This window comes from Syngnathus scovelli, chromosome 6, assembly GCF_024217435.2.
Source record: "Syngnathus scovelli strain Florida chromosome 6, RoL_Ssco_1.2, whole genome shotgun sequence".
Taxonomy (NCBI): domain Eukaryota; kingdom Metazoa; phylum Chordata; class Actinopteri; order Syngnathiformes; family Syngnathidae; genus Syngnathus; species Syngnathus scovelli.
In genome coordinates, this window is record NC_090852.1 from 9447073 (window position 1) to 9470041 (window position 22969).

At 39.8% G+C, this 22969-nt stretch overlaps 5 protein-coding genes and 1 non-coding gene across 7 annotated transcripts; 4 read left to right on the forward strand and 2 right to left on the reverse strand.

Moving 5' to 3' along the window:
• Nucleotides 1–413: 413 nt before the first annotated feature.
• Nucleotides 414–2401, reverse strand: exosc6 (exosome component 6). The gene is made up of 2 exons (XM_049723467.2): nucleotides 2062–2401; nucleotides 414–1832 (listed from the first exon to the last, which is right to left on the reverse strand). The coding sequence occupies exons 1-2, from the start codon at nucleotides 2337–2339 to the stop codon at nucleotides 1286–1288; spliced, it is 825 nt and encodes a 274-aa protein (XP_049579424.1). The 5' UTR covers nucleotides 2340–2401; the 3' UTR covers nucleotides 414–1285.
• Nucleotides 2402–2793: 392 nt separating this feature from the next.
• On the forward strand, nucleotides 2794–5739 carry LOC125971008 (induced myeloid leukemia cell differentiation protein Mcl-1). Its single transcript, XM_049723830.1, has 3 exons — nucleotides 2794–3202; nucleotides 4961–5211; nucleotides 5294–5739. Exons 1-3 carry the CDS (start codon nucleotides 2887–2889, stop codon nucleotides 5408–5410), a joined length of 684 nt encoding a protein of 227 aa, XP_049579787.1. The 5' UTR covers nucleotides 2794–2886; the 3' UTR covers nucleotides 5411–5739.
• A 3154-nt stretch (nucleotides 5740–8893) lies between these two features.
• On the forward strand, nucleotides 8894–13882 carry LOC125970821 (protein-glutamine gamma-glutamyltransferase 2). The gene is made up of 15 exons (XM_049723473.2): nucleotides 8894–9019; nucleotides 9135–9302; nucleotides 9569–9784; nucleotides 9864–9982; nucleotides 10192–10320; nucleotides 10430–10607; nucleotides 10701–10842; nucleotides 10921–11024; nucleotides 11517–11659; nucleotides 11746–11845; nucleotides 11960–12105; nucleotides 12492–12621; nucleotides 12714–12874; nucleotides 13128–13264; nucleotides 13357–13882. Exons 1-15 carry the CDS (start codon nucleotides 9001–9003, stop codon nucleotides 13517–13519), a joined length of 2055 nt encoding a protein of 684 aa, XP_049579430.1. The 5' UTR covers nucleotides 8894–9000; the 3' UTR covers nucleotides 13520–13882.
• A 1343-nt stretch (nucleotides 13883–15225) lies between these two features.
• On the forward strand, nucleotides 15226–15308 carry trnal-cag (transfer RNA leucine (anticodon CAG)). Its single transcript has one exon. It is a non-coding gene; the product is annotated as a tRNA-Leu (tRNA).
• Nucleotides 15309–16112: 804 nt separating this feature from the next.
• pllp (plasmolipin) lies at nucleotides 16113–20437 on the forward strand. Its single transcript, XM_049723351.1, has 4 exons — nucleotides 16113–16509; nucleotides 17974–18147; nucleotides 18800–18916; nucleotides 19625–20437. Exons 1-4 carry the CDS (start codon nucleotides 16354–16356, stop codon nucleotides 19730–19732), a joined length of 555 nt encoding a protein of 184 aa, XP_049579308.1. The 5' UTR covers nucleotides 16113–16353; the 3' UTR covers nucleotides 19733–20437.
• Nucleotides 20108–22596, reverse strand: arl2bp (ADP-ribosylation factor-like 2 binding protein). 2 transcript variants are annotated; one of them, XM_049723350.1, is made up of 7 exons: nucleotides 22463–22596; nucleotides 22143–22212; nucleotides 21985–22046; nucleotides 21792–21898; nucleotides 21344–21429; nucleotides 20983–21079; nucleotides 20108–20893 (listed from the first exon to the last, which is right to left on the reverse strand). In XM_049723350.1, exons 1-7 carry the CDS (start codon nucleotides 22479–22481, stop codon nucleotides 20795–20797), a joined length of 540 nt encoding a protein of 179 aa, XP_049579307.1. In that variant the 5' UTR covers nucleotides 22482–22596; the 3' UTR covers nucleotides 20108–20794. The 2 variants fall into 2 exon arrangements, with proteins under 2 accessions (XP_049579307.1, XP_049579306.1); XM_049723349.1 differs by having other exon boundaries at nucleotides 20108–20903.
• Between the last annotated feature and the right edge of the window lie 373 nt (nucleotides 22597–22969).

Genomic DNA, 22969 nt, shown 5'->3' on the forward strand with positions numbered 1-22969 from the left:
CTTGCACAGAACAGGCCTACCATTGGTCCAATGAAATTCTGTTACATTTCATCCTATGGATTTCCTCATTTTGATATGCATAATTCATTGAATTGTCTCTTGTTTTGTAATGAGTATTATATTCCTTTGCACGTGTTGATTCTGCACAAATCTGAATGATTAAATTATGCCACCTTCATTAGACATTTCAAATGTAGGACGAGTCATTTGCTCATGAAATCTGTAACTGTTTATAATTGATCAGGAGTTGCACAGTATTATAAAGCACATTTGTGATTTAAAAACTAGATTTTAGCCATCTGCAGAATGTTTGTCAATCCTACGCCTTTTGCCCAAGTGAAAGAGACACTACCTCCAAAATAGGCGTCACATAGAAATGCAGGCTTTGACACAAATTGACAGGCAGCATGAAATGGGATCAAAACAAACACAAATACAGCCCTTTTTATTATTATTATTATTTAATTTGGGGTAATAATTAAGTCTCAGTTAATGGCTACAATCAGTCCCTCAAATCAACTTGACATGGCATCAAAAAATACAAATTAAATGCAATTATACCCGATTGGTATTTTTTTAGAAGTCAATATCCTTATAAAGCACCATTTTACCTCCATAAATGTTGAGATTGAACTTAATATTCGTTGTATCAAGTATTCCTTACGCTGTTAGAAATTCATATTGGACAAGCTCCCATAATTGTTTTCAAATAAGTCAACTGCACACAGACAATGTTCACGCAAACAGTAAATTATGTCAGGTTGTTGACAGCGTGGACTTTTTTGTGTGGAGCACATTATATATCTTCACTTGGTAACATGATTCTTTTAGCAATATGACTGTAGCTTGTTTAACAAATAAATTTAGAATGTCTAAAATATTTTTACATCATTTGATATTATACTATGACAGAGTGGACACGCCAAGCTTGACAACCGCCAACGAAACTATTGAAATTTCAAAGCATGAATGTAAATATTTATTGTACAACTAAACAGTTTGAGCCTCATTTGCAGAAAGATAAAATGGTGGTCATAATGTGCATGAAAACATGAGAAAGTTTCTTAAAGAGGCAGTTATTCCAAGATGACAGTTTCTAAGACAGAGAAAAATGTTCAGTTATAAAAAATATAATATGCAGGCTCAAAATGATGCTTTTAGTCAAATTATTTGTGGACACCTTAGTCAATTATAAGACTTTCTAACTTTTTATGATGACTGTGTGATTTTTAATGACATCAAAAGCACTTTATAGCAATATTGACCCAGAAAAGTACAAATTCTATCAGCTCTCTGATGGTGGGGGGGCTGCCCTTCGCACTGCCTTGGCCAGAGCTTGTTGGATGACTGGATAGATCTTATAGCAACCCTCAATGCAGGTGCGCACCCCAGCAGAGAGAGTCTCTTCGGTCATTTCTCCATCAGACTGCAGCCCAGACACCTGGTTCAAGCTAGGGAGGAATGCAACGGTTAGCCTTCCCTGATTGTCACCACTGGGCGAACCACTTCCGTTTTCCTCTGCATATGTTGGGTCAACCACGTAAGAGCCCCCGTCCTGGCGGATGGCGCAGCCGAGCACCAGGTCGTACATTTCGATTCCCGCATCTGCTAGCGCGAGGGACGCACAGGTGACGGCGTGTGCAAGAACTGAGCCGCTGTGTTCAAGAACCATCACGTTGACCTCTATCTGAGAGCGAGGGTATTTGTGGAGGCACAAGGCGGGCTGCAGACTTTCATGCAGCATCAAAGAGAAGTCCTTGTCCTGACTCCCTTGAATCCAGGAGCATCTCTCCGGGCAAGAAAATGGAGCAAACCGCATGTCTGTTGTCAACCTGGTTAAACAAAGAACAGCTGGTTTGTTGAGGTCCCCATAATTTAAAGAGTAGATAACAAGAATCACAAGACAAATAATACGCCTAAATTAACTACAACTATACTGACGTGAGCAGACATAAATCAAGTCCATCAGTTTGTTTTCTCTTAGGTGTTGAATTCTTGAGCTAGAGATTAAAATTTAATTGCTAAAATAAAGTTAAAACCACACATAAGGAGATTATATACCTTCCACACTTCATATCGGTGTCATCTTTACGCTCCGTTTCTCTGGGACCATAAACGCAGCACATCAACTTGGTATCTCCAGCCTCCATGTACGCGGAACCCTTAGCTTGACTCACGAGCCCGCACCTGACAAAAACGGGCCGGACGTCAACCTGGTCTCGCTGTCGACCATCTGCACGGGGGCCGTGCGAGGAGAAAACCGCCGCTGGCTTGCACGCAAACAAAGACGGACTTTGGGAGAGTTCTGGGCCTCGAACTCGTTTGTTGTCAACGGGCATGGTGGTGCGGTTCTAACAACAGAAGCAGCACATGAATAGGTCCAGCACTATAAAAGGTCCCTCTGAAACACAGATACCAGACATGTAATTCCGCCAAGTGACGCTCATAAAAATTAAAATTATGTTGAAACTTTGAAATATTGTCGTCTTTTTAATGTGACATGTGTGCTTGTGTGTGGTGTTTTTTATATTATTTATTTTTTAATTTATTTTACCTGCATATAAGTTTGTTTGACTTAATGCCTGATGAGTACCAACCGCAGGTCTGCTTTGTTGACTTAAGGAAATTGGATGGATGAAAAAAAAAACTGTTAAATCCCTCCGGAATTTTTTTTTATTATTTTGTTTTGCACACGTGACCAAGTATGACAAATTGGCTTCTTTGACTAACTGACAACTCTTTCATGTCCTTTGATGTGACACGCGCATGCGCAGAACTTACCTTAAATAGAGGCGAAGCCGCGAGGAGGGACCACTCACATCCAGCCGTTACCTAGCGACATTCGACAAGGATTTGCCGGCGAGTAGACGCTCCAACGTTGGACTCATGGACGCAGTAATCCCTCCAAATCCAGTCATGGAAGGACGACCTTTGCAGCTGGCCGTGGCCGCATACGATAACGCCGAACTACCGGAGCATCATTTTGAAAACGGCGACATGGATGAAGGCTCCCCGCCGGTGCCGGTCCTTCAACCCCCCGCTGTCCCAGACGTCCTAGACACCGACACAAGGATGCTCATCGGCCGGTTCCTCAGTGACTTTACTGGGATGACCACACCTGCTTGGAACCAAAGCAAAGTCCAGTATATGATGAAAAAGGTTGTGACGAGAGTGGTGGACAAGTACAGGATTCGATACAATGGTAAGAGTATGCTTGAATTTCCCAGATCGTGTGTTGCTCTTTCAAGTTCTTAGAACCGTTTCAGCCTTTTGTCGTTATTGACACTGCTTTTTCATTTTAAATGTGCAGCCCCTGCAAAAAACAAAAAAAAAACTAAAAACTGTTACTGCAATTGTTTTCTTAAGTTTTTATATTGAGTACTCTTTCGAATTGAATATCAAGAGTATGCTTGAATTTCCCAGATCGTGTCAGTTAAGTGTGTTGCTCTTTCAAGTTCGTAGAACCGTTTCAGCCTTTTGTCGTTATTGACACTGCTTTTTCATTTTAAATGTGCACCCCGTGCAAAAAACAAACAAAAAAAAAAACTAATTAAAAACTATTACTGCAATTGTTTTCTTAAGTTTTTATATTGAGTGCTCTTTCGAATTGAATATCAAGAGTATGCTTGAATTTCCCAGATCGAGTCAGTTAAGTGTGTTGCTCTTTCAAGTTCGTAGAACCGTTTCAGCCTTTTGTCGTTATTGACACTGCTTTTTCATTTTAAACGTGCACCTCTGCAAAAAAAACAAAAAAAAACCTAATTAAAAACTGTTACTGCAATTGTTTTCTTAAGTTTTTATATTGAGTACTCTTTCGAATTGAATATCAAGATTATACTTGAATTTCCCAGATCGAGTCAGTTAAGTGTATTGCTCTTTCATGTTCGTAGAACCGTTTCAGCCTTTTGTCGTTATTAACACTGCTTTTTCATTTTAAATGTGCACCCACTGCAGAAAAACCAAAAAACAAATTAAAAACTGTTACTGCAATTGTTTTCTTAAGTTTTTATATTGAGTACTCTTTCGCATTGAATATCAAGAGTATGCTTGAATTTCCCCGATCGAATCAGTTAAGTGTGTTGCTCTTTCATGTTCTTAGAACCGTTTCAGCCTTTTGTCGTTATGGACAGTGCTTTTTCATTTTAAATGTGCACCTCTGCAAAAAACAAAAAAAAACTAATTAAAAACTGTTACTGCAATTGTTTTCTTAAGTTTTTATATTGAGTACTCTTTCGAATTGAATATCAAGAGTATCGCTTGAATTTCCCAAATCGTGTCAGTTAAGTGTGTTGCTCTTTCAAGTTCGTAAAACCGTTTCAACCTTTTGTCGTTATTGACACTGCTTTTTCATTTTAAATGTGCACCCCGTGCAAAAAAAAAACAAATTAAAAACTGTTAGGGCAATTGTTTTCTTGAGTTTTTATATTGAGTACTCTTTAGAATTGAATATCAATTTAGTTTCATTGTATAAGTCCTCAGTTCTAGTCCGGTTGCACAATGCACACGTTTAAACAATCTACAAACAATGTAATATTTTCCATTATTCTCAGTTCCACCTTTGATCTTATTTCGCTAATTGTGCAGTCCATCTACAGCCAGTAGAGGGACCACTCTGCTAAATCTGACATGACTTTCATTTGCAGTGCAGTAAAGCAGGAAATATACATGAAATGTTTATCTTAAAAACAAAGAGATAAGAGAGTCATCTGGTAAAAGACTAAAACTTAACGTTACAAATGTTCAAGTCTTCAGTCTCAAATGAAACTAAGGATTTTGAAAATGTAGTCTTCAAAGGATTCAACTGGCAGAAATTGTTCATTAAAAGCAAAAGCTAAAATTTTAAAAAGCTGAATTTATGAATCAGCACCCAGAACGTTTTATATGTACTGGAGGTTATCGGTCAATTTTTTTTATTTTTTTTAAAGGAAGATAAATATTTAAGTGTCTATATGTCTTCAAGGCATCATCAACATGCTGTCATTGGATGAAAGAGGGCACGACATGTCCGTCATCAGCGAGGTGGCCAGGGATGAATTCGCTGACGGGATAACCAACTGGGGTCGCATCGCCAGCCTGTTGGGTTTCTGCGCTGTGGTATCTGAAGCCCTCAAGGAGAGGCAGCAGGAGTACTGCGTGGAGCTGGTGGCCCAGGAGGTCTCAAACTTTCTGCTGTCACACCAGCGCACCTGGATTGTGCAGCACAACGGATGGGTGAGCAATATGCCGGACGTGTCCTTGGTGATTTTTGAAGTCCTCCCAACTCATCATCTTATTCTATCTGTTTTCTCATCAGGATGGATTTGTAGAATTCTTCAAGGAAGAAGACCTAGAGTCTACGATGAAGAAATGCATCTTAGCCTTTGTTGGTTTGGCCGGCGTCACTGCAGGAATAATCCGTCTGCTAAGATGAACATCGTGGACACATTGTGTTGTATTGTTCAATCACATGTTTGTTTGTTTTTGGTTTTATTAATGCACTTTATTTTCTGCAATTTCTTTTTTAAAAAAGTCTTCTAAAACTATCTAAAAAAAAAAAGTTTACATTTTGATTACCCTACGTGTTGTTTAGTCCAGTATATTGTTACATTCTTTAGTTAAAAAGACTTTTTGTTCTGGTGGAGAAAATCCTGCAAAATTATAAGCATTTATTTACTGCATGTATTTTTATTGTTTGCCAACTTTTAAAATGCCATTTTCTTTATACAGTGTTTTTATTAAAAATAGACTCAACCCCCAAAACTATTCTACCCATTCACTGTTCAAACACATTTGTACGAAGATAGCTAGAGATTTTTAAATTCACAAAAATATTTTCTAGAAACTACTGTAAAGTAAACATGACAAGAAGTGATCTTATTTTTACTACTGTTTTTTGTTGGAAATTCTATTATTGACAAAGTACTTTTCTTGTATAGGTATAAATAAATGATCTAAAAAAAATCTTGCAAGGTTTATGTTCATTTTCATCATACTTGGATGCTTGCTTGACCACATAATAGTTACCAGAGGCGGTGGGGGCACATGACCCCGTTTGATTCATCAGCATGGATAACTCACATTGGTCTATCCTGCATAGAATTATTAGCACATTTTCACACTCACACCTACCACTGTGAGGCGGACGTGCTAACACTAACCAGTGCCCCACCGAGCCGCCACTGTGCATTTACTTTACAAATTCCTGCTATGGGCTTCCTGTGATTAGTTTGAAAAGCTCATCTGTTATTAAAGATAACACAGACAAGGACGCACTTCCTTCACGTCTGTACATGTCTTTGTGTGCACACACATGCGTTACTTCCTTACCTGAGAAGTAAGATAAGAAATATTTCTGCCGAATTACTGTCGTCATGCATTTTTGTTTGGAAATATGCTCACCCAAAAAGACAAAAGTATTCCATGCCCACCCCAACTCTCCTCAGTGACTATAAAAAGTATAATTTGTCTATAAAACAGTAATAAAGACACCTCTGCAATTAACATATTCCCTGGGATCACAACCCCCTTCCCGTCTGCGTCAAAACCAGTTTTCTCATAAACTACTGTAAAGAAACATGACAAGTAATGATCTTATCTGTATTACTGTTATCCATATCCTAATTAATATGTTCCCTGGGGTCACAACCCCTTTCCCGTCTGCATCAAAACCAGAACACCCCCCTGTTTGTTGTTTTTTGTTTGTCTTTAGTTGTGGAATAGTTCAAAAAGGTTGGTTCGACAAATCATTTTTTGGGTTAGAGAATTAGAGAATTCGTTTATTCACCGCTTATCTATTATTAAACAACATCCCTTATAGTGTCACTCAAGTATGAACATTACTCTTTTTTTTTAAAGGGAAAAATAACTGAAATAGCTTTTACGTTAGATTATGCTTTGAACTGTGTGTCATGTTGCAACTGATGTGTGTGTGTGTGCGTGTGTGCGTGTGTGTGTGTGTGCGTAAACAGGCATTTCCACTGAAATTGAAGTATGCAATCTACATTCAAGATGAGTTGCTGGGTGTAACAGTCTAAAAAGGGTGTTGGTTTTCTAATCTAAGATCTGGATGCTTAGTTGTCATCTTCTTTCCCATGAAAAGAAATGGTGTCACGTTAATTTTGTGAGAAATTCTCAAGAATTTATTTAGTAAAATGAAACATACATCACTACGTCAGATTAATATAGAAATACCTCATAGAATAAAATTCCCACAAAAACAATTACGGTCACGTACTGACAATTTGTGAATCGCCATTTGTGAATTTACCAGTTTGCTTTTCTTCTGCAAAATATAAACTGTAAACGGACCAACAGCTGCAAAAAACAGGATGGGCACAGGTGAACTACTCAAGATAAAGAGAGCTTTGCAAAATAGCCACTCACTCCAATCCATACATCTGTAAAATGAGTTTGAAATTATATAAAAAATTAATAGACAAAGTTTGGGCATACATAGAGATGAAATTTGCTATAGGCAATTCTAAACATTTGTATCGTGTACATTAGCACCCAGAACAGTGAGTGTTCACTATATCGTGAACCTGTGAATGTAGAGGAATAGTGACTAATGGCTTGCGGATGATTCAAACCTCATAAAATACTGTCAGTAAGAAAGTGAGAAATCTGCATGACACTGACGGTCTGTTGAGTTATGGACCGACTGGCTGTGTTAATTCCTTGGGATATGGCATCTTGCTGCATTTTCTTGTAGTGAGGAAAATGCATTTTAGTTGAAGGCGAGAATGAGGAACTCTGAGCTCGTGGAAATCCGTGTTGCTGATATGCCATACACGCAACATACAGTGTGCGCTATATGAGGCAATGCAAAAAGTCCGCTTCATGAGTGCAAAATGCCACCGGATCCATGACGAGTCTTCAGTCTTTGCAATGAAACGATAACCCGAGAGTTCCGGTCAAAAATAAACCCCAAAAAAAGCTCCATGCAACTGTTTTGACTCATCAGAGTAAATATTGAGCAAGTGTTACGAGAAGAGGTAGTTACAAGGCCAGTAATCACCGATTTCAATACTAGAGGTCACTTTGAGATTTACATATGTGAAGTGACTTATGAATAAATTATTATTATTGTTATTATCCATCCATCCATGAACTGTACCGCTTGTCGCAGGCGTGCTGGAGCTTATCCCAGCAGTCATCGGGCAGTAGGGAGGGCCCGAGGTGGAATCAAACCCGCACCATCCTAACTGTGAGGCGGTCGTGCTAACCGGTGCGCAACCGAGCCGCTATTATTATTATTATTATTATTATTATTATTATTATTATTATTATTATTATTATTATCCATTATTGTGAACAACAATTGGAAGGAAACTTGTACATTTAAATATGTTTCCTCAAAATATTGAATGCAGAACAATACAATAAAGTTTACAAGTGGTTAGGATGGTCCTTGCATAAGCAGGTCAGGTGGAACAAAATAGTATGTTGTAACATCAATGAAAATACCTAGATTTTTTGGGTCATTTGTATTCATTTATTAATAGCCTGTTGTTTTATTTCTTACAGTTGATTCTGAAAATATTCCCAAAGTAACGCCCATACCAAGGTGAAAATGAAAATGAAAATTCCAATACAACATAACATTTTTAGAATTTTGTAAAGCAAAATTTAGTCAAACAACCAGACAGTAACAGTCAAGAGTTGAAGAAGCTATCCACCTATCAGTGGAAACTCGTCAGTGGCCACAAATATTCAGTAAAAAATAGACAAAGAGCCCAATGTGTGCCAAGAAGCGGGCCAACGAGAGATTTGCTTTCAATGGTTACACGACAAATACATGAGCATGTGCAGCTACTGGAAGAGGAGTCCTTTTGGGAAGTCATGATAGAGGTCACGTCAGGGTGGAATGTGCTGTAGGAGTCAGAGTCATACAGTGGGAGGTTCGCTCAGCCTTGGGCTGTATAAATAGAAGACAGGGATGCATATGAAGACAAGTGTGTGAAGGTACGTGAAGACAAGCGGGTGAAGCTACTTGAAGACAAGCTTTTGATTGGACAATCAATGATGGCACACTACAGGGGTGAGTCGGTCTGTCGGTCTGTCTGTCTGTCTGTCTGTCTGTCTGTCTGTCTGTCTGTCTGTCTGTCTGTCTAATCTCTCTATCTATCAATAATGCTTGCTCTATGTGTCATTAGGTAACATTTTGGATATGGACCTGAGATGTCGTGAGAACAACTTGGCTCACCACACCAGGGAGATCGATTGGGAGCGCCTGATTGTGCGTAGGGGTCAGCCCTTTGCCATCTCTGTGCAGTGCTCTGAGTCTGCGCACTGCGAAAACCTGGCTTTGGTCCTGCACCTTGGTGAGTAAACGTAATCCTTAACTCAAGTGGTTGGTGGGCTAGAAGGTCAGCCTTTTAGTTCCGATGTAAATATTCACTCAGTATGAAATGTGCTTTGTTAATTCTGGTGTCAAAATTGGCATCTTGGTGGGCACTTTGGTTCCATGGTCAGTCATCCCAATGGAAAAACCGATGTGGTCCAAATCCAGTTTTAGCGCGTTACTAGAGATGAGGCACGACTGATGAATGAATGTATTGACATCATTTCTCACATGTTGTTTGCTCAGGCAAGCAAGATGAGGTGATCAAGGTTGAGAAGGGCAGCCGCAGCAAAGACGGTTGGTGGTTTACGCAGGAGAGAGCGCTGCTGACTGTTCACAGCCCGCCGAACGCCATCATCGGCCATTACCGCCTGGACGTGTTGGTGATGTCACCCAATGGGCATGTGTTGGAGAAAAATGACAAACATGACTTCCACCTGCTTTACAACCCCTGGTGCAGCGGTAAAAAAAAAAAAAAAAAAACTATGCTGGTTTACGTAGCTGCAATGCTTATCTCATGATGATGTTTTTAATTCCACAGATGATGCTGTTTACCTCTCTGATGAGAAGCTCCTTCAGGAGTACATCATGAATGAGAATGGGATCATTTACGTGGGCTCCTCGAGCTACATCCAAGGCCACCATTGGCACTTTGGACAGGTACGTGCATGTGTGTGGACAACCTTACAACAGCGAAGACGGTCAGCTTCATCATAAGTTGCCCTCATTGGATGGAGCAAGCTCTTCGAGTGAGGGTGTCAGAATGTAACCAGACCACACAAACAAGAGCGTCACCCGTTTGCAGTTTAATGAGAAAACTCTAATCCATCATCTCTCCTTCCTCCTATTTGTGTGTTATTTTCTCACAGTTTGACGACAATGTGATGGACATCTGTTTTCAAATTCTGGACAACTCCAATGATGCATTGAGAAACTCAGAGAAGGACTTGAAGCAAAGATGCGACCCGGTTTACGTTAGCAGGATCATCTCAGCCATGGTGATGACAATAACAACAACACACTTTCCACTCTATGGCCCTGCAAATGGCTGCTGGCCAGTCCAGAGGATGCCTACCAACCAAAGTCAGCTTCTCTACATGTGTCTAGATAAACGCCAACGGGGATCGGGGCGTATTGGTAGGCAAGTGGGCGGAGCCGTACACTGGTGGAGTCTCACCTTCAAAATGGACCAGCAGCGTTCCGATCCTCCAAAAATGGAGCGATGGCAGGGCCAGACCGGTGAAATACGGCCAGTGTTGGGTCTTTGCTGCTGTGGCCTGCACAGGTGAGCCTTTGATACACACAAAGTCCCCGAGCTGTTCTTTTTGCACAACTTGCTGTCTTTCTAAGAATGTCCACTTTTTTGCCTTTCCGACAGTACTGCGTTGCCTGGGAATCCCGACACGTCACATTACCAATTTTTCTTCAGCTCATGACACTGATGGAAACCTTTCTGTAGACTTCTTGTTCAATGAAAAAATGGAGAGTCTTGACTCAAGAGGAAGGTCTGACAGCACATGGTAGGGAAGCGCTGACAAGTTCAATTTAAAAGAGCTTTCGTTGTCATGTCATTGATCGCTCTCAACCTCCCGTGTCAGGAACTTCCACTGTTGGGTAGAGTCCTGGATGACGAGACAGGATCTCCCACAGGGAAATGATGGCTGGCAGGTTTTGGACCCAACACCACAAGAATTGAGTGATGGTACAATTTTTTCTTATCTCTTCAACTGAGGGTAAAAAACTATAACAGAGTAGTTTTATATTGTCTCTATGTGTTGCTGCGCCGTTTGTTTTCAATCCGTTGCTGTAAGTCATATAGCAACACAGAAGCTAATTTGCATTAGCATCATGTTAGCGATCTGGAAAATTAAGCTATGGAGTTGTTTCTAATAGACAAGGTGTAATTCTCTTTGTTTTATGTTTAATTTGACATTAAATGTCAACTGGGAGTGGAAAGACACATTGAAGCCTCTTTTGTAAAAAAAAAAGTGCTCAGTATTTTCCAAAATATTGATTATTGTGAGGTGATTTCACTGCCAATATACAATTCTAAAATCTGAAGTCTGCGCTTGCAAGTCAAAATTGGTGAAAGATCCACTTGTATCTCAAAATATATTTGTAGAGTCACTGTAAATGCCATCTTATTGGTGAATAAACACATGCGTTCCAATTACAAAGACATTTTACTTCTCAGGTGAGTTCTGCTGTGGTCCATGCCCTGTTAGAGCCATCAAGGAGGGCAATCTGGGCGTCAAGTATGATGCCCCCTTTATATTCGCTGAGGTGAACGCTGACATCATCCACTGGATTGTCCGAAGAAACGGCGAGCGTCAGAAGGTGAGCCTTTATACATTTAGCCTTAGCCCTCTAAGAAAGTGTACATGGATTTTTTTTCAAACAAATAATGATACTTAACATTACAGATCAGAGTGTCCGAGGACGGTATTGGCCTTAACATCAGCACCAAAAGTGTTTTCAACAACAGCAGAGAAGATGTCACTTTACACTACAAATATCCAGAAGGTTAGTGAACTGTGTTGCCAAGCAATGACGCTTGAGTATTTTCATATGATTGTTTTTGTACATGGAGGTTAATTAATCATCACAAATTAATGCACATCTGTATGTTTCACCCAGGCTCCAAAAAAGAGAGAGAGGTTTACGAGAGGGCGGGACGTCGAGGTAGAGAGACCTCCCCTGAGAGGACAAAACCAGGCAAACTGCAGATGACCATCAAACATGCCAAAGCTGTATTCGGGTCAGACTTTGACGTCGTTGTTGAGGTATGGCAGTGATAAATGAATGACATTTTTGCAGCACTGCGAAAAAAAAGCCTCCAGTCATTTGGACGCGATATAACAGCAAATTCAAAACAGAAGTAGGAAATACACCTCATTCATTCGAGTTCAATTGGAAATCGATGGTTTATCATGCAGTTCTAGGAATGGTTCAGTGTTACATTTCACTACGTAGTTCATAACAATAAGGTATGTGATCAAATTATGTATGTTTAGTATATTAGGGGAAGTCACTTTGCCATTTTTTTTTTTTTACAAGGTAATGATGCATGTGCATTGCTTGCACAGCACCGTAGATAGCATAGAGTTAGGGGTGTGTTGTTTCTCATGAAACCATGGCAAAAACTCACATAAACTGATCTCAATTGCAGTTGAAGAACGAAGGTGGAGTCGAAGCCAACGCTCGTCTGACCTTGGTGGCCACGTCGGTAACATACAACAGTCTAAGCCGGGGGGAGATTGATCGACAAACCAAGAACATCTCTGTGCCAGCCCACAAAGGTCGGTAAATCCAAAACATGAAAAACATGCAAGTGTAACCTTGACTTGCATGGAAGGAGATTTGACGTCTTTAAATGATACTGTGTATTCAGTTCACAAGGAGGTGCTGCGTGTGCGCTACAATGACTATGCCAAGTATGTCTCTGAACAACACATGGTCAAAGTGAGGGCGCTCCTGGACATACAAGGGGAGGACAATCCCGACATGGCCGTGGCCAATATCCCGCTCAGCTTGCCTGAGATCCTTGTGGAGGTGGGTGAAGGCTTACGGCATGCAGGTTGGCCAGGTCTGGCTGTCCCTTTCTCTCGCTTACCATAGACCCCCACATTCCACAACATAATTTCTGTTCACATTGCTTGGCCGCCACTTTTATTTATTTTTAAAGGTCTCAGCGCGACCCAGTACCAAACGGCCCTTGGAACAGCACCAGGCCGCAGACCATTGATTGTGGACCTCGGTTTAGGGAATGGATGACATCGCATGACTTTTTTCTATTGTTATGCAGGTTCCAAGTAAAGCCGTTGTATATCAAGCAGTGACTGGCTCCATCTCCTTTACCAACCCTCTCCCGGTGCCCCTGAAACGAGGTGTTTTCACTGTGGAGGGGTCTAGCCTGGTGTCCCCCACCGTGGTCAAGATGCAGTGAGTACAGATTTGAAAAGCTATCGGCCTACGGCATTGTTATCATAGCGCCATTCCTAACATCTTTTTCAACCTTTTTCCTTTTCTTTTAGCGGTGACATCGGCCCAGGTCAGAAAATCTCTGTCAAGATCAGTTTTACCCCCACGCGGGCCGGCATGAAGAAACTCCTTGTGGACTTTGACTCAGATCGCCTCCAAGACGTGAAAGGAGCCGCTACAGTGATGGTTGGCCAGTCTTTCAATAGACTCTATTAACCATAAAAAAAAAAAATATTGTCAGCTAGCACATGCAACGCAGTTTAAAGCATCACACAAAAATGTTTTATGCTTCTACTTTACATTTAGGCTACTACTTCACATTCCACATAAATAAGTCAAATCTCTTCTATGCACTGCAGTGTAGAATTTAAAACACAAACAAATGAGCACTTGTACAATAATAAAATCCAGCAGCATCATATTCATACTATATGTATCGCAAATCAACCGTCTTTTGCTTGTATGCGTGGTAGAACTGATTTATTCCTAAAATGTATCCACTATTCAAAGATTGTGTTTGAAGCTGAAATGCAAGATTTGCTCAGGATTCTTTTAATAAAGATTGTTTTTTGGAACTGATTATATGGACTGCTATGTTGACTAATTCTAAGACATCAGAAAGGCCAATATTAGGGAGACATTCATCTATTAATTCATTTCTGTACCGCTTGCCCTCAAGTGTTGGCCAAATTAAACTTTGACTTGATTGTTTAATCTCACACTTGATGGGCGGGCAGGCACTTCAGAGGTCGGAATTATTTGTGCACAAGTCATTAAAAGGTAAATTTTCCATTCATTACATGTCCCTTTAAATATTACCTGAGAGAATTTTCATTTTAATTTGCCTATCTCCAATCCATATAAGAGTCCCTGCCGGCAAATAGGTCCTTTCGGCCTCAACTGCTGTGATTTTTCTTTCTTACTCAGACTGTTAATGTAAATGGAGAAAAAATATTTTTTTTCTGCTTACTGAAATGCAGATTACACACAAAAACTATGGTAGCCCTAAAGGGTAAAATTTCAATGTAGAAGCAATAGAGGCCTGTGAGTTTGCAAACACCCGCTTGACTCATCCTGAGAGTTGACATTTCTGGCGTCCATTTGGCAAATGTCTCATTACAGAGTAAAGACGTGCTTTTGGTCACTTGAGTGAAGGGAACATTTTGACCTTTGCACCAGCCAGCCACTAAATATGGTCTTTTTTTAAACTCAAACAGGCTCATTGAGGAAGGGTTGGGTTTTGTGACAACTTGTGCTGTTTATAGTTCTAGCTTTAGAAATTGATTTATGAACAACTGTTTTCTGATTGATGGTGAAAGGATTCCACCCATAAAGCTCATTCTCCTTTTTTGGTTTTCGCACTTTCAACATGACTTTGATTACTATCACCACACATCATCTAAAACTGTTTTTTTTTTTTTTTTTTTTTGTGCTTTATTGTTTGAACTTGACACTGGTCACCTCTGATGTTATGACACTCAAGAATCGTTACACTGTTTCTAAAAACACTGTACAGTTAAAACAGATTTTCGTTTGGCCCTGTACATTAAAAAAACGTTGATTCATTAATTATGTATTTTCAATACAAGCCTGTTAAGGTTCCACTAAATTTTTTATTTATATTATTTATTTATATTATCATATATTTTATTTATTTATCTTCCGTAGCGCACCTCACGAGAGTCGCGGGCTCGCACGAACCACCCGACGTGGTGCAGTTGGCGGGGAGACACCCTGAGGTCGCCAGCCAATCGCAGGAGTTAGGTCGAACAACCATTCGACACTCAATCATGAAATATGTTTGGTGAACATTGCATCGAAAGCAGTTTTAATATTCTCCAGTGGAAGGAGGTAGAGATTCACATTTGGTTTCAGCAATTGTAAACAGTACAAATATAAAACTATCGCCCTTGCTACAGCATGTCAGGATGGCCGAGCGGTCTAAGGCGCTGCGTTCAGGTCGCAGTCTCCCCTGGAGGCGTGGGTTCGAATCCCACTTCTGACAGAATATTTTTGCATTGCCGAACAAGACCCTAAAAACATACTGATTTTATGTTTTGAAGAGATTTATGTATTTCGAAACAAGCGGAAAGCCACTGAGCTAATTGGTAAACACATCTATCTAGCTTAGCATCTGAAACGTTGCCAGAACGGCATAGATTAAAAAAAGAAATCAAGTTAAAAATATGTATTTGGATTTTATATTTATTCTATATTTTAAAATAATGTTGAATATTGAAACTAAAAACTGCATTTATGTCAACGAGTGCCCAATAAAACAAATTTCTGAAAAAAAAAAACTTGTTGAAAAAATAATTTATCAACACTTGTTTTGACAATAGATTGGATGAATTAAATCATGAGCAAGGTGTTGGAGTACTAAATTGGGTAAGAGTTTAGACACGAACGTTTTATGATGATTCTATTCAGATGTTACAGACCAAAGCTGAAGAGTGGAAAAAAAATTGTGGAGCATAGGTTTATGGTGTTTGTCCTGCCTCTTTATCCAAAAGTGCATCAAACTCAAACAGGTTCATCATTGGCCGTTTGCCAACCAGCCCCCTCTACAAACCTTCATGGAAGTCATTCAGTTTTATCATGTTGGAATTATCCCGCTCGATCCAGGGTGAACCCCACAAAAATTCATCCAAGGTCAGATGGGATCGACCCTGACAAGGCAAACATGCATTATGTATCCTGTCTTGGAAACTTATCTTAAGGGCTGCCGCTGTGTTACCTTTTGGCCTGTCCTCCTCCCACTTTTCAAACATTAACAGGTGGCGAGGCCTCTGGCAGTCACATGGGAGGAGTCATCAGGAATTAGCAGACAGCAGCAAACAGCAAGAGTATGGCTCTCTATGTGCAACTGTGTGTGCGTGACACGGACAGACAATATTTGAGCCTGGAAGTTTCACTGCGTACCTTGCTTTTTACTTTTTTATCCGTGTATTTGTCTTTTAGCCTATTAGGCTTTTTTTTACTATTCCCATTGGAGACTTCTATTTTCCTTTTTTTCGTTTTGTTTTGTTATTTAAATTATCAGAACGAATATGGCAGACTTCCCTTCCAAGGTTACCACGGAGACAGGCTCCCAGAACACTCAGCAGGGGGGCAACAGCCTCAGCGGGCTGGCAGCTAATGCAAGCGCTAGAATGGACATGTCTTTCATCAGGAGCATCCCATCTGCCCTCATGATGGCTCAAATAGTGAGTGCTTTGGATGGTTCACATCATACTTTGCTTTATTATTTGGGGTGTGAACGTTGGATTAGTGGGTTTAAAGTAAAAAAAAAAAAAAAAATGAGCTGGTGGTCAAGGAACATTTACATTTATGGGATAAATACAGATTCTTTTTACATCATAATTTTTTAGACAAACTAAGTGACATTTAATCATGTGCAATTGAATCATTTCCTGGTGAAACACTTTATGCGCTGTGACAAAGTGATTGGGAATGTGATTAGGTCATTGTTCTGTTACACGCTACCTGTTTGGACAGTGAACACGTGACCCACTGTTTGACCAGTGTCGCCTCCTCGGATGATCGCTTTCTCAAACTGTAACTGGGTGTGCCAAGTGTGGCTGTACAACTTGTGACATTTCTTTATGAGCAGCCACCTTTGTGAGCGCTAGCTGAAGTGAAAACGAGGTCATCGGGCCACTTAGCGGCTTTTAGATCTGCTAGTTATATTTGACCAAGCGCCATTATGATGCGTGTGACTATTCACATGCCTGCGGCATAAATCATTAACTTGTGCTGGTCTTTTATGAGCTCAAATTTGTAACTGAATACGCTCAAACAAACATTAGGTAAACTTGCACTATCTAATGAGCCGTTATTTAGAAAATTTGATGAAAATACATTTTAACGTGTTATTCAGTGAGATGCACCTGTAGAATGAGAATCTGAATCCTCATTATTGGCCAATATATTAAAAACACACTAGGTAGTCTCCTAGTTGGAGCCATTTTAGTTCAACAGGAAACAAGCAAGTATAACACAATATACGTACATTTAGGATATAAACATTACAGAGAGTTCTTAAGCAATGTAAGACGTCCAGTAGTGCGGCAATAAATATAAATGTGCAACTGATGCAAAGCGTTGTCATGCATTTCAAAGCGTTTCTGAAGAATTTGGGGGGCTTATATATATTTTGCGGACCCTCTAAGATATGCCCCCGCTACCCCATGCCCTCCCACCCTTCCAAGGCAAACATCCTAGCTCTACCAGTTTAACCAACATTAACGCTGTCTGTGGATAAAAGGTTTAAGTGTGCCAATTTGCTGACTGACTAAATGTGTGCGACCAGTGTTATACGCTCTCTCAATGACCCCTCTAAATGTTAATGAGTATTTAATACTGCCTTGTTTAAAAAAAAAAAAAAGCTTGCATGACATTTTCTCGGCAAAGTTGATTGGTTGATTCAGGTCTCCGGCATTAATAAATAATTCTATGTATATGTCTTAGTGAGGATAAACAGTTTGGAGAATGAATGAATGAATTAATGTTGGTGTTATGACAATATGTAATATACATAGTCTATTGTGTAAGTGATAGGGAGGAACAACATATTTAACAATGTCTAAAGACAGTGAGATCATTGAAGATGTTGAGATAGTTTGTTGACTCACCTGACCTGATGTCTTGTGTGTGTTTTACCTGTACAGGGGTTGGGGCTGCTCCACTGGGCGCTGATTGCCAGCTCGCCTTACATGTGGGTGCCGGCCAATGGCTGGGTGCTGTTTGTGGCCGTCACTTTTTGGCTACTCACCAGCATCCTGTTTCTAATGATCCTCTTTGGTGCCCAGAGGAGACTCGCCGCTGTGCCTTGGCCACTCGTGGTACGTAGGGGCAATGGGAGGTGGAAAATAATCTGTAAAGGATGAAATGATCTCATGAATCATACAGTACATGGCAAAAAAAAATTTAAAAAAATGGATAGAGTCAAACAGTTTGTCATCATGTAGGTGGATTCACATAGCAGCCAGCATTGAAGATTTCCATAGAAAAGAAGAAGAGAGAGAAGAGAAAAATAATGATGCAGGCCGATAAGTTAAGGGGTTACATATTTGGGCTTTCAGACTCTTTTGTGATTAAGGGTTATACAACAAAATTGTAACTTACTTAACTCAATCCCTACACATTTCAAACGTCATTCATCACCCTAAATGTATTTGGAGACGTGCGAAACTAAAAAACAACGGTACACTTCATGACTTAGAATACTTACGCTTTAAGCTTCAGCAACATTGACTTTGCCTGAAGTTAGCATTTAAGCGAGATAACGATTAGCATGGTGGGAGACAGTTGCCATAAATATGGCAATAAATCTGTGTTACTTGAGAGTAATGAACAAAAATATAAATATTGAATGTGGAAATATGTACATGTATTTTTTTTAATGTCGCTAAACATTAAGATAAGTGATGGCGTTACACTCGGGCTATTGCGACATTGCTGCAAGATGTGTCTGCGATGTTTTCCTTTGAATAGGTGATGGTGTACCATGGAGTAGCCACAATCCTCTATCTGACCGCCTTCCTGGCCAATGCCGCATCTGTTCAGCCCTTCTACCACAGCTACTTTTTTGGACATATGGCTGCTGCTGCTGTGAGTACACTGTGACACCGGATACCTCACACCCACGTACGCGAGGGTGTAAGCCTGTAAGGCACTGGTGTCAAGCGCAAGGCCTGGGGGCCAGATACGACACGTCACAGTTTGGTAAATTTTATATTACAAATCTATAGTGTTGAAAATGGCTTGCACTCTTTGACAATGTAATATTAATGGTTGAGCAAACATGCCTTTTGGGGAGTTTTACTGAAAAGTGATCATTAATTTTGGAGGCACAAGAAGGCATTACCAGTGATGTCTTCGTGCTGGCATGTACCTGTTACATAAATTAATTTACAAAATAAAATACCCTGTGGGATCTTGACCAACATGCGTTCCTAAAATCTTACATAATACAATTGCAGGTAATATGAAGTTGAATGGAAATCTAGTTTGTTTTGGTGAAATGGGAATGTGTGTTTATTACTTATTGACTTACTGGTATTTTATTGCTTTATTCACTTGCTCCTCAAATATAGTCAAGGTGTGGAAATCTAAGGTGCGTGCAGCCGTTTAGCCTTAAACTAAAGTCCACATTAGTTCTCTTTCTCACACACCCTTGGCCTCTGTATTCTAACAAAAGTGTTATCAGTAGCATGTGTCAAGTTAAAGGCCCTTTATAGATAAATCTTACAAGCCGTCACACAATAACATAAAATGGAGCGTGATGACCTTTTTTTAGTTTTGTTTCTGTCCCTGCAGTTCTTTGGCGCCGTGGTGATGGTGGCATACGGCGTCAGTGCTTTTTTCTCCTATTTGGATTGGAAGGGAGATGGAGGAAACGCTGCCACCAGTACAGTTCCCACCTAAGAGTCAATGAAAAGCCTCACAAAGACTAATTGATAAAGCAAGATCCTGTTCATGGTTTAAGCAATCAGCAAGGAGTCACATGATTGTTATTGTTGCCCAAGGATCGCAGATTACACTCCACATTCTTGCCATAGACCAAACCTGTTCTTCCTTTGCTCAAAACCAACGTGCTGCCTTTCATCAGTACCTGTCTAATACTGCTTCAAAATTCACTTTTCTTCTCAGCTCATATTTGCTATGAAGCACAACACCTGTAAATATATATTTTAAATGCGAAAACAGTACACGGCACATACATCACTTTTCCTTTTTTAAACTTGGTGAGCACGGGTGCTCAGTTATGCATATGTACAAAAAAAAAAAAAAACAGCAATGTTAGCTAAAAGGCTGTTTATTAGAAAACATCAGTATTTCATCATGGACAAATAAACTACACAAATCACTATTTACATGTTTAAAAATCACTTTCACAACACAACATTCAATCCTGACAATAAATATTGCAAAAACATAAGGAATTCTTGAATTGTCACAAACTTAAAATGACTAATGCAAAGTTTATATATATATATGTAGATATTTCTTTTAGTCTCTGCATGTCTCATATTTACTCAACAAAAAACCTTGAGGATTAGTACCAGCAGTAATATTTATGACAAAAAACCCTTCTGCTGTTTATGAATAAAGATGACCAATATCAGTGTATCATGCATTTTTCATATTAAATCACGTTACAGGAATGAATAGAAAATGAGCTTTTAGGCCTGTTTTGTACGTAACTATACTTTTCAAGGGTTGACCTATGGTAGCACATTGGTGCATTGTTTAGCACTGTTGCAATGATAACAAGCCTGTTTGTGGTTTTTATGTACTTCTTGTGCTTGTGTGGGTTCTCCGACATCCTCCCAAGGTGCAACAACATGCGTTTAAGTTTCACGGAACATTGGCCATAGGTGTGAGCGGTTATCTGTTCCTATGTATCAGACATGAGCTTTATGGGTGATCACAGGTTACCATTACGATTGATCAACAATATGGCATACATCCTCTATCGTGTGTGTGTTACTCCAACTGATTGGATCCAGAGTGGCTGGAGGCTGCAGGGGTTAAAGGAGTGACTACAAGTCCTTGGCTCAGGTCCAGACTTCGTCCCTCCTTTTCCTAGAAAATACTAAATTACATTAAAATGCACCCAGTACTAAAAATAGTCAATAAACGCATTCTTTACAGGCATCTGTACCACAACTCACCACTTTGTACTGTAGAACCATCTCCTTGAAGGCCAGAAAGTCAATAAAGGACAGCAGGATGTCAACAATATCACCAGACACCTCATCTTTGTGCTGCCTACAGGTGGACAGGAGAGAGGGACATGGTGGGAATCGGTTTTCAACACTAGTGCCATCTAGTGACCAGTTGTGTTAATTAACAATGGAATATCAGAAAATACCGTGTCGAGTGGCAGTTTACAAAAAAAGTGAACTGGGGCTAAAGAAGTATTTTGAAGTGATACATCAAAACTGAGAAAAACTACATACCCAGTTGAGTACTACATTGTTTTCAGTCTTTGCACATGTTTTCAGCATTTGTAAATGTGATATCAATGCTTACATGAGATGATCGATGAAAGTGGACATAATAAAACCAGGGATCCTCCTGATCAGCTGATGCTCGACATATTTCTCCAACTGTTCCACCTAAACACAAAAAACAAATGGGAACACATATTAAAGCTGTCATGCTATTAAAAGTGGTGGTTAAGACCGGTGAAACCCCCTAACTACTGGTCCGGGCGGCACAGAAATATTGAGAAAAAAAAAAACATTGTAACAGAGCAGCTCCAAATGTACGTTTATCAGCCCCAACAACCAACTAGTCACAGTTATGAATGATTAAAGAGTCTTCAATTAACGTAATATGTATATTTTGTGCGATGTGGAAAGAAGAGAAAACCAACACACAAACGGGGGAAAACAAACAAACTCCATAGAGGAGTGCAAAAGCTAAAATTGAAACACCAAAACTCAAAACTAAGGCGGATATGCTAACTACCACTCACATATTCATTGAAAATAGTCGTGTAGCTGAGCTTGTTCTCTTCAGTGCAGTCAAACTCTTTATAGTGTTTCTCCATGAAGTTCCGCTGGAGTAGCTGGAAATTTTCCTCTGAAGAAAAGAAACAAAAGTTAATTCTCACAAAAAGCCTGTGCATCACGACTGAAAAGGGAGAGCCATTTCAATTAAATTCTCACCCATAATGATGTCTTCTATGCAGCCAATAACAGAGTCGAATGCAGTGTCTGCAGATGAGGAACTGAGGGCAGAACAAAAGACATCGGTTCACATTCACAACACGGGAGACTGACATGTGCTTCTTGAATAATCGGAATACAATCGATGTTCAACCAACCTAGAAATCGCAAAGGTTTCGTCCTCCATGTCAACCATGTCCACAATGTTGTCGCCGGAGCTCTGCACACCTGTGGCGGGGAAGAGGGTGTGGGGCGACGTTTGCTTTAAAATGTCAACCTCTTTAGTTCGTCAGAGCTGTGTATTACCTTAAAAGTTTAGCTCTATACTCAACGCTAACGTCAGCTAGCCGGGCTAGCGTAGCTCCGGCTAGCTAAACACGTGAGTAAATGTATATAATAAATGTTAATATATTTTGGGGTGATTCGGATTCGTACTTATATCAAATTCAGGCGTAACCAAGTACATTTTTCTACTTACTTCGTCCCTGAATGTCCATGTTTTAGCGTTATTGTGGAGTCGTAAAATCGTGAAGTAGTGCAGTTACCAAGGAAACGACTACCCGGTGCTGCTTTAAATCATGTCTGACAGAATCAAGCGTGAGCAATGTTAGTTCCGCCCATGCACGCGCTTGATGTTGCATTCGCGGCTTCTGCCTTCAGATATTGTCAGATATCAGATACTGGCACTGTGCATGTTAAGGTTATAATAATTTGGATTTTTTTTTCATCATAATTACTTATTTCTCTACTTTTTATTTAGTTCTTTACTTCAAAGTTTGTATTTATTTTGAAAATGTTTCATTTTAGTTTTTATTAGTTTTACTATGAGTATTAGTTTTTTCTTTAAATATATGAAGTATGTAAAAGAGCATTATACAATAAAATCACTATTCAATGTTTTTGTCCACCATTGCATTGCATTGACAGCAATTTATTTAACATGTGGTCAATAATTTGTCAACACACACATTGACCAATAGTGTAG

Excerpts from the sequence above, each read along its gene's own strand:
- exosc6 (XM_049723467.2), bottom strand. The coding sequence starts at position 2,339 with ATGCCCGTTGACAACAAACGAGTTCGAGGCCCAGAACTCTCCCAAAGT. Across the intron at positions 1,833-2,061 it reads ACCGATATGAAGTGTGGAAG|GTTGACAACAGACATGCGGT; the intron begins GTATATAATCTC and ends TTGTTTAACCAG.
- LOC125971008 (XM_049723830.1), top strand. The coding sequence starts at position 2,887 with ATGGACGCAGTAATCCCTCCAAATCCAGTCATGGAAGGACGACCTTTG. Across the intron at positions 3,203-4,960 it reads GTACAGGATTCGATACAATG|GCATCATCAACATGCTGTCA; the intron begins GTAAGAGTATGC and ends TATGTCTTCAAG. Across the intron at positions 5,212-5,293 it reads TTGTGCAGCACAACGGATGG|GATGGATTTGTAGAATTCTT; the intron begins GTGAGCAATATG and ends TTTTCTCATCAG.
- LOC125970821 (XM_049723473.2), top strand. Across the intron at positions 9,303-9,568 it reads GGCTTTGGTCCTGCACCTTG|GCAAGCAAGATGAGGTGATC; the intron begins GTGAGTAAACGT and ends TTGTTTGCTCAG. Across the intron at positions 13,265-13,356 it reads CCCACCGTGGTCAAGATGCA|CGGTGACATCGGCCCAGGTC; the intron begins GTGAGTACAGAT and ends CTTTTCTTTTAG.
- pllp (XM_049723351.1), top strand. The coding sequence starts at position 16,354 with ATGGCAGACTTCCCTTCCAAGGTTACCACGGAGACAGGCTCCCAGAAC. Across the intron at positions 16,510-17,973 it reads CCCTCATGATGGCTCAAATA|GGGTTGGGGCTGCTCCACTG; the intron begins GTGAGTGCTTTG and ends TTACCTGTACAG. Across the intron at positions 18,917-19,624 it reads GACATATGGCTGCTGCTGCT|TTCTTTGGCGCCGTGGTGAT; the intron begins GTGAGTACACTG and ends CTGTCCCTGCAG.
- arl2bp (XM_049723349.1), bottom strand. Across the intron at positions 21,430-21,791 it reads CGACTATTTTCAATGAATAT|GTGGAACAGTTGGAGAAATA; the intron begins GTGAGTGGTAGT and ends TTTTGTGTTTAG. Across the intron at positions 20,904-20,982 it reads TGGTTCTACAGTACAAAGTG|TATTTTCTAGGAAAAGGAGG; the intron begins GTGAGTTGTGGT and ends AATGTAATTTAG.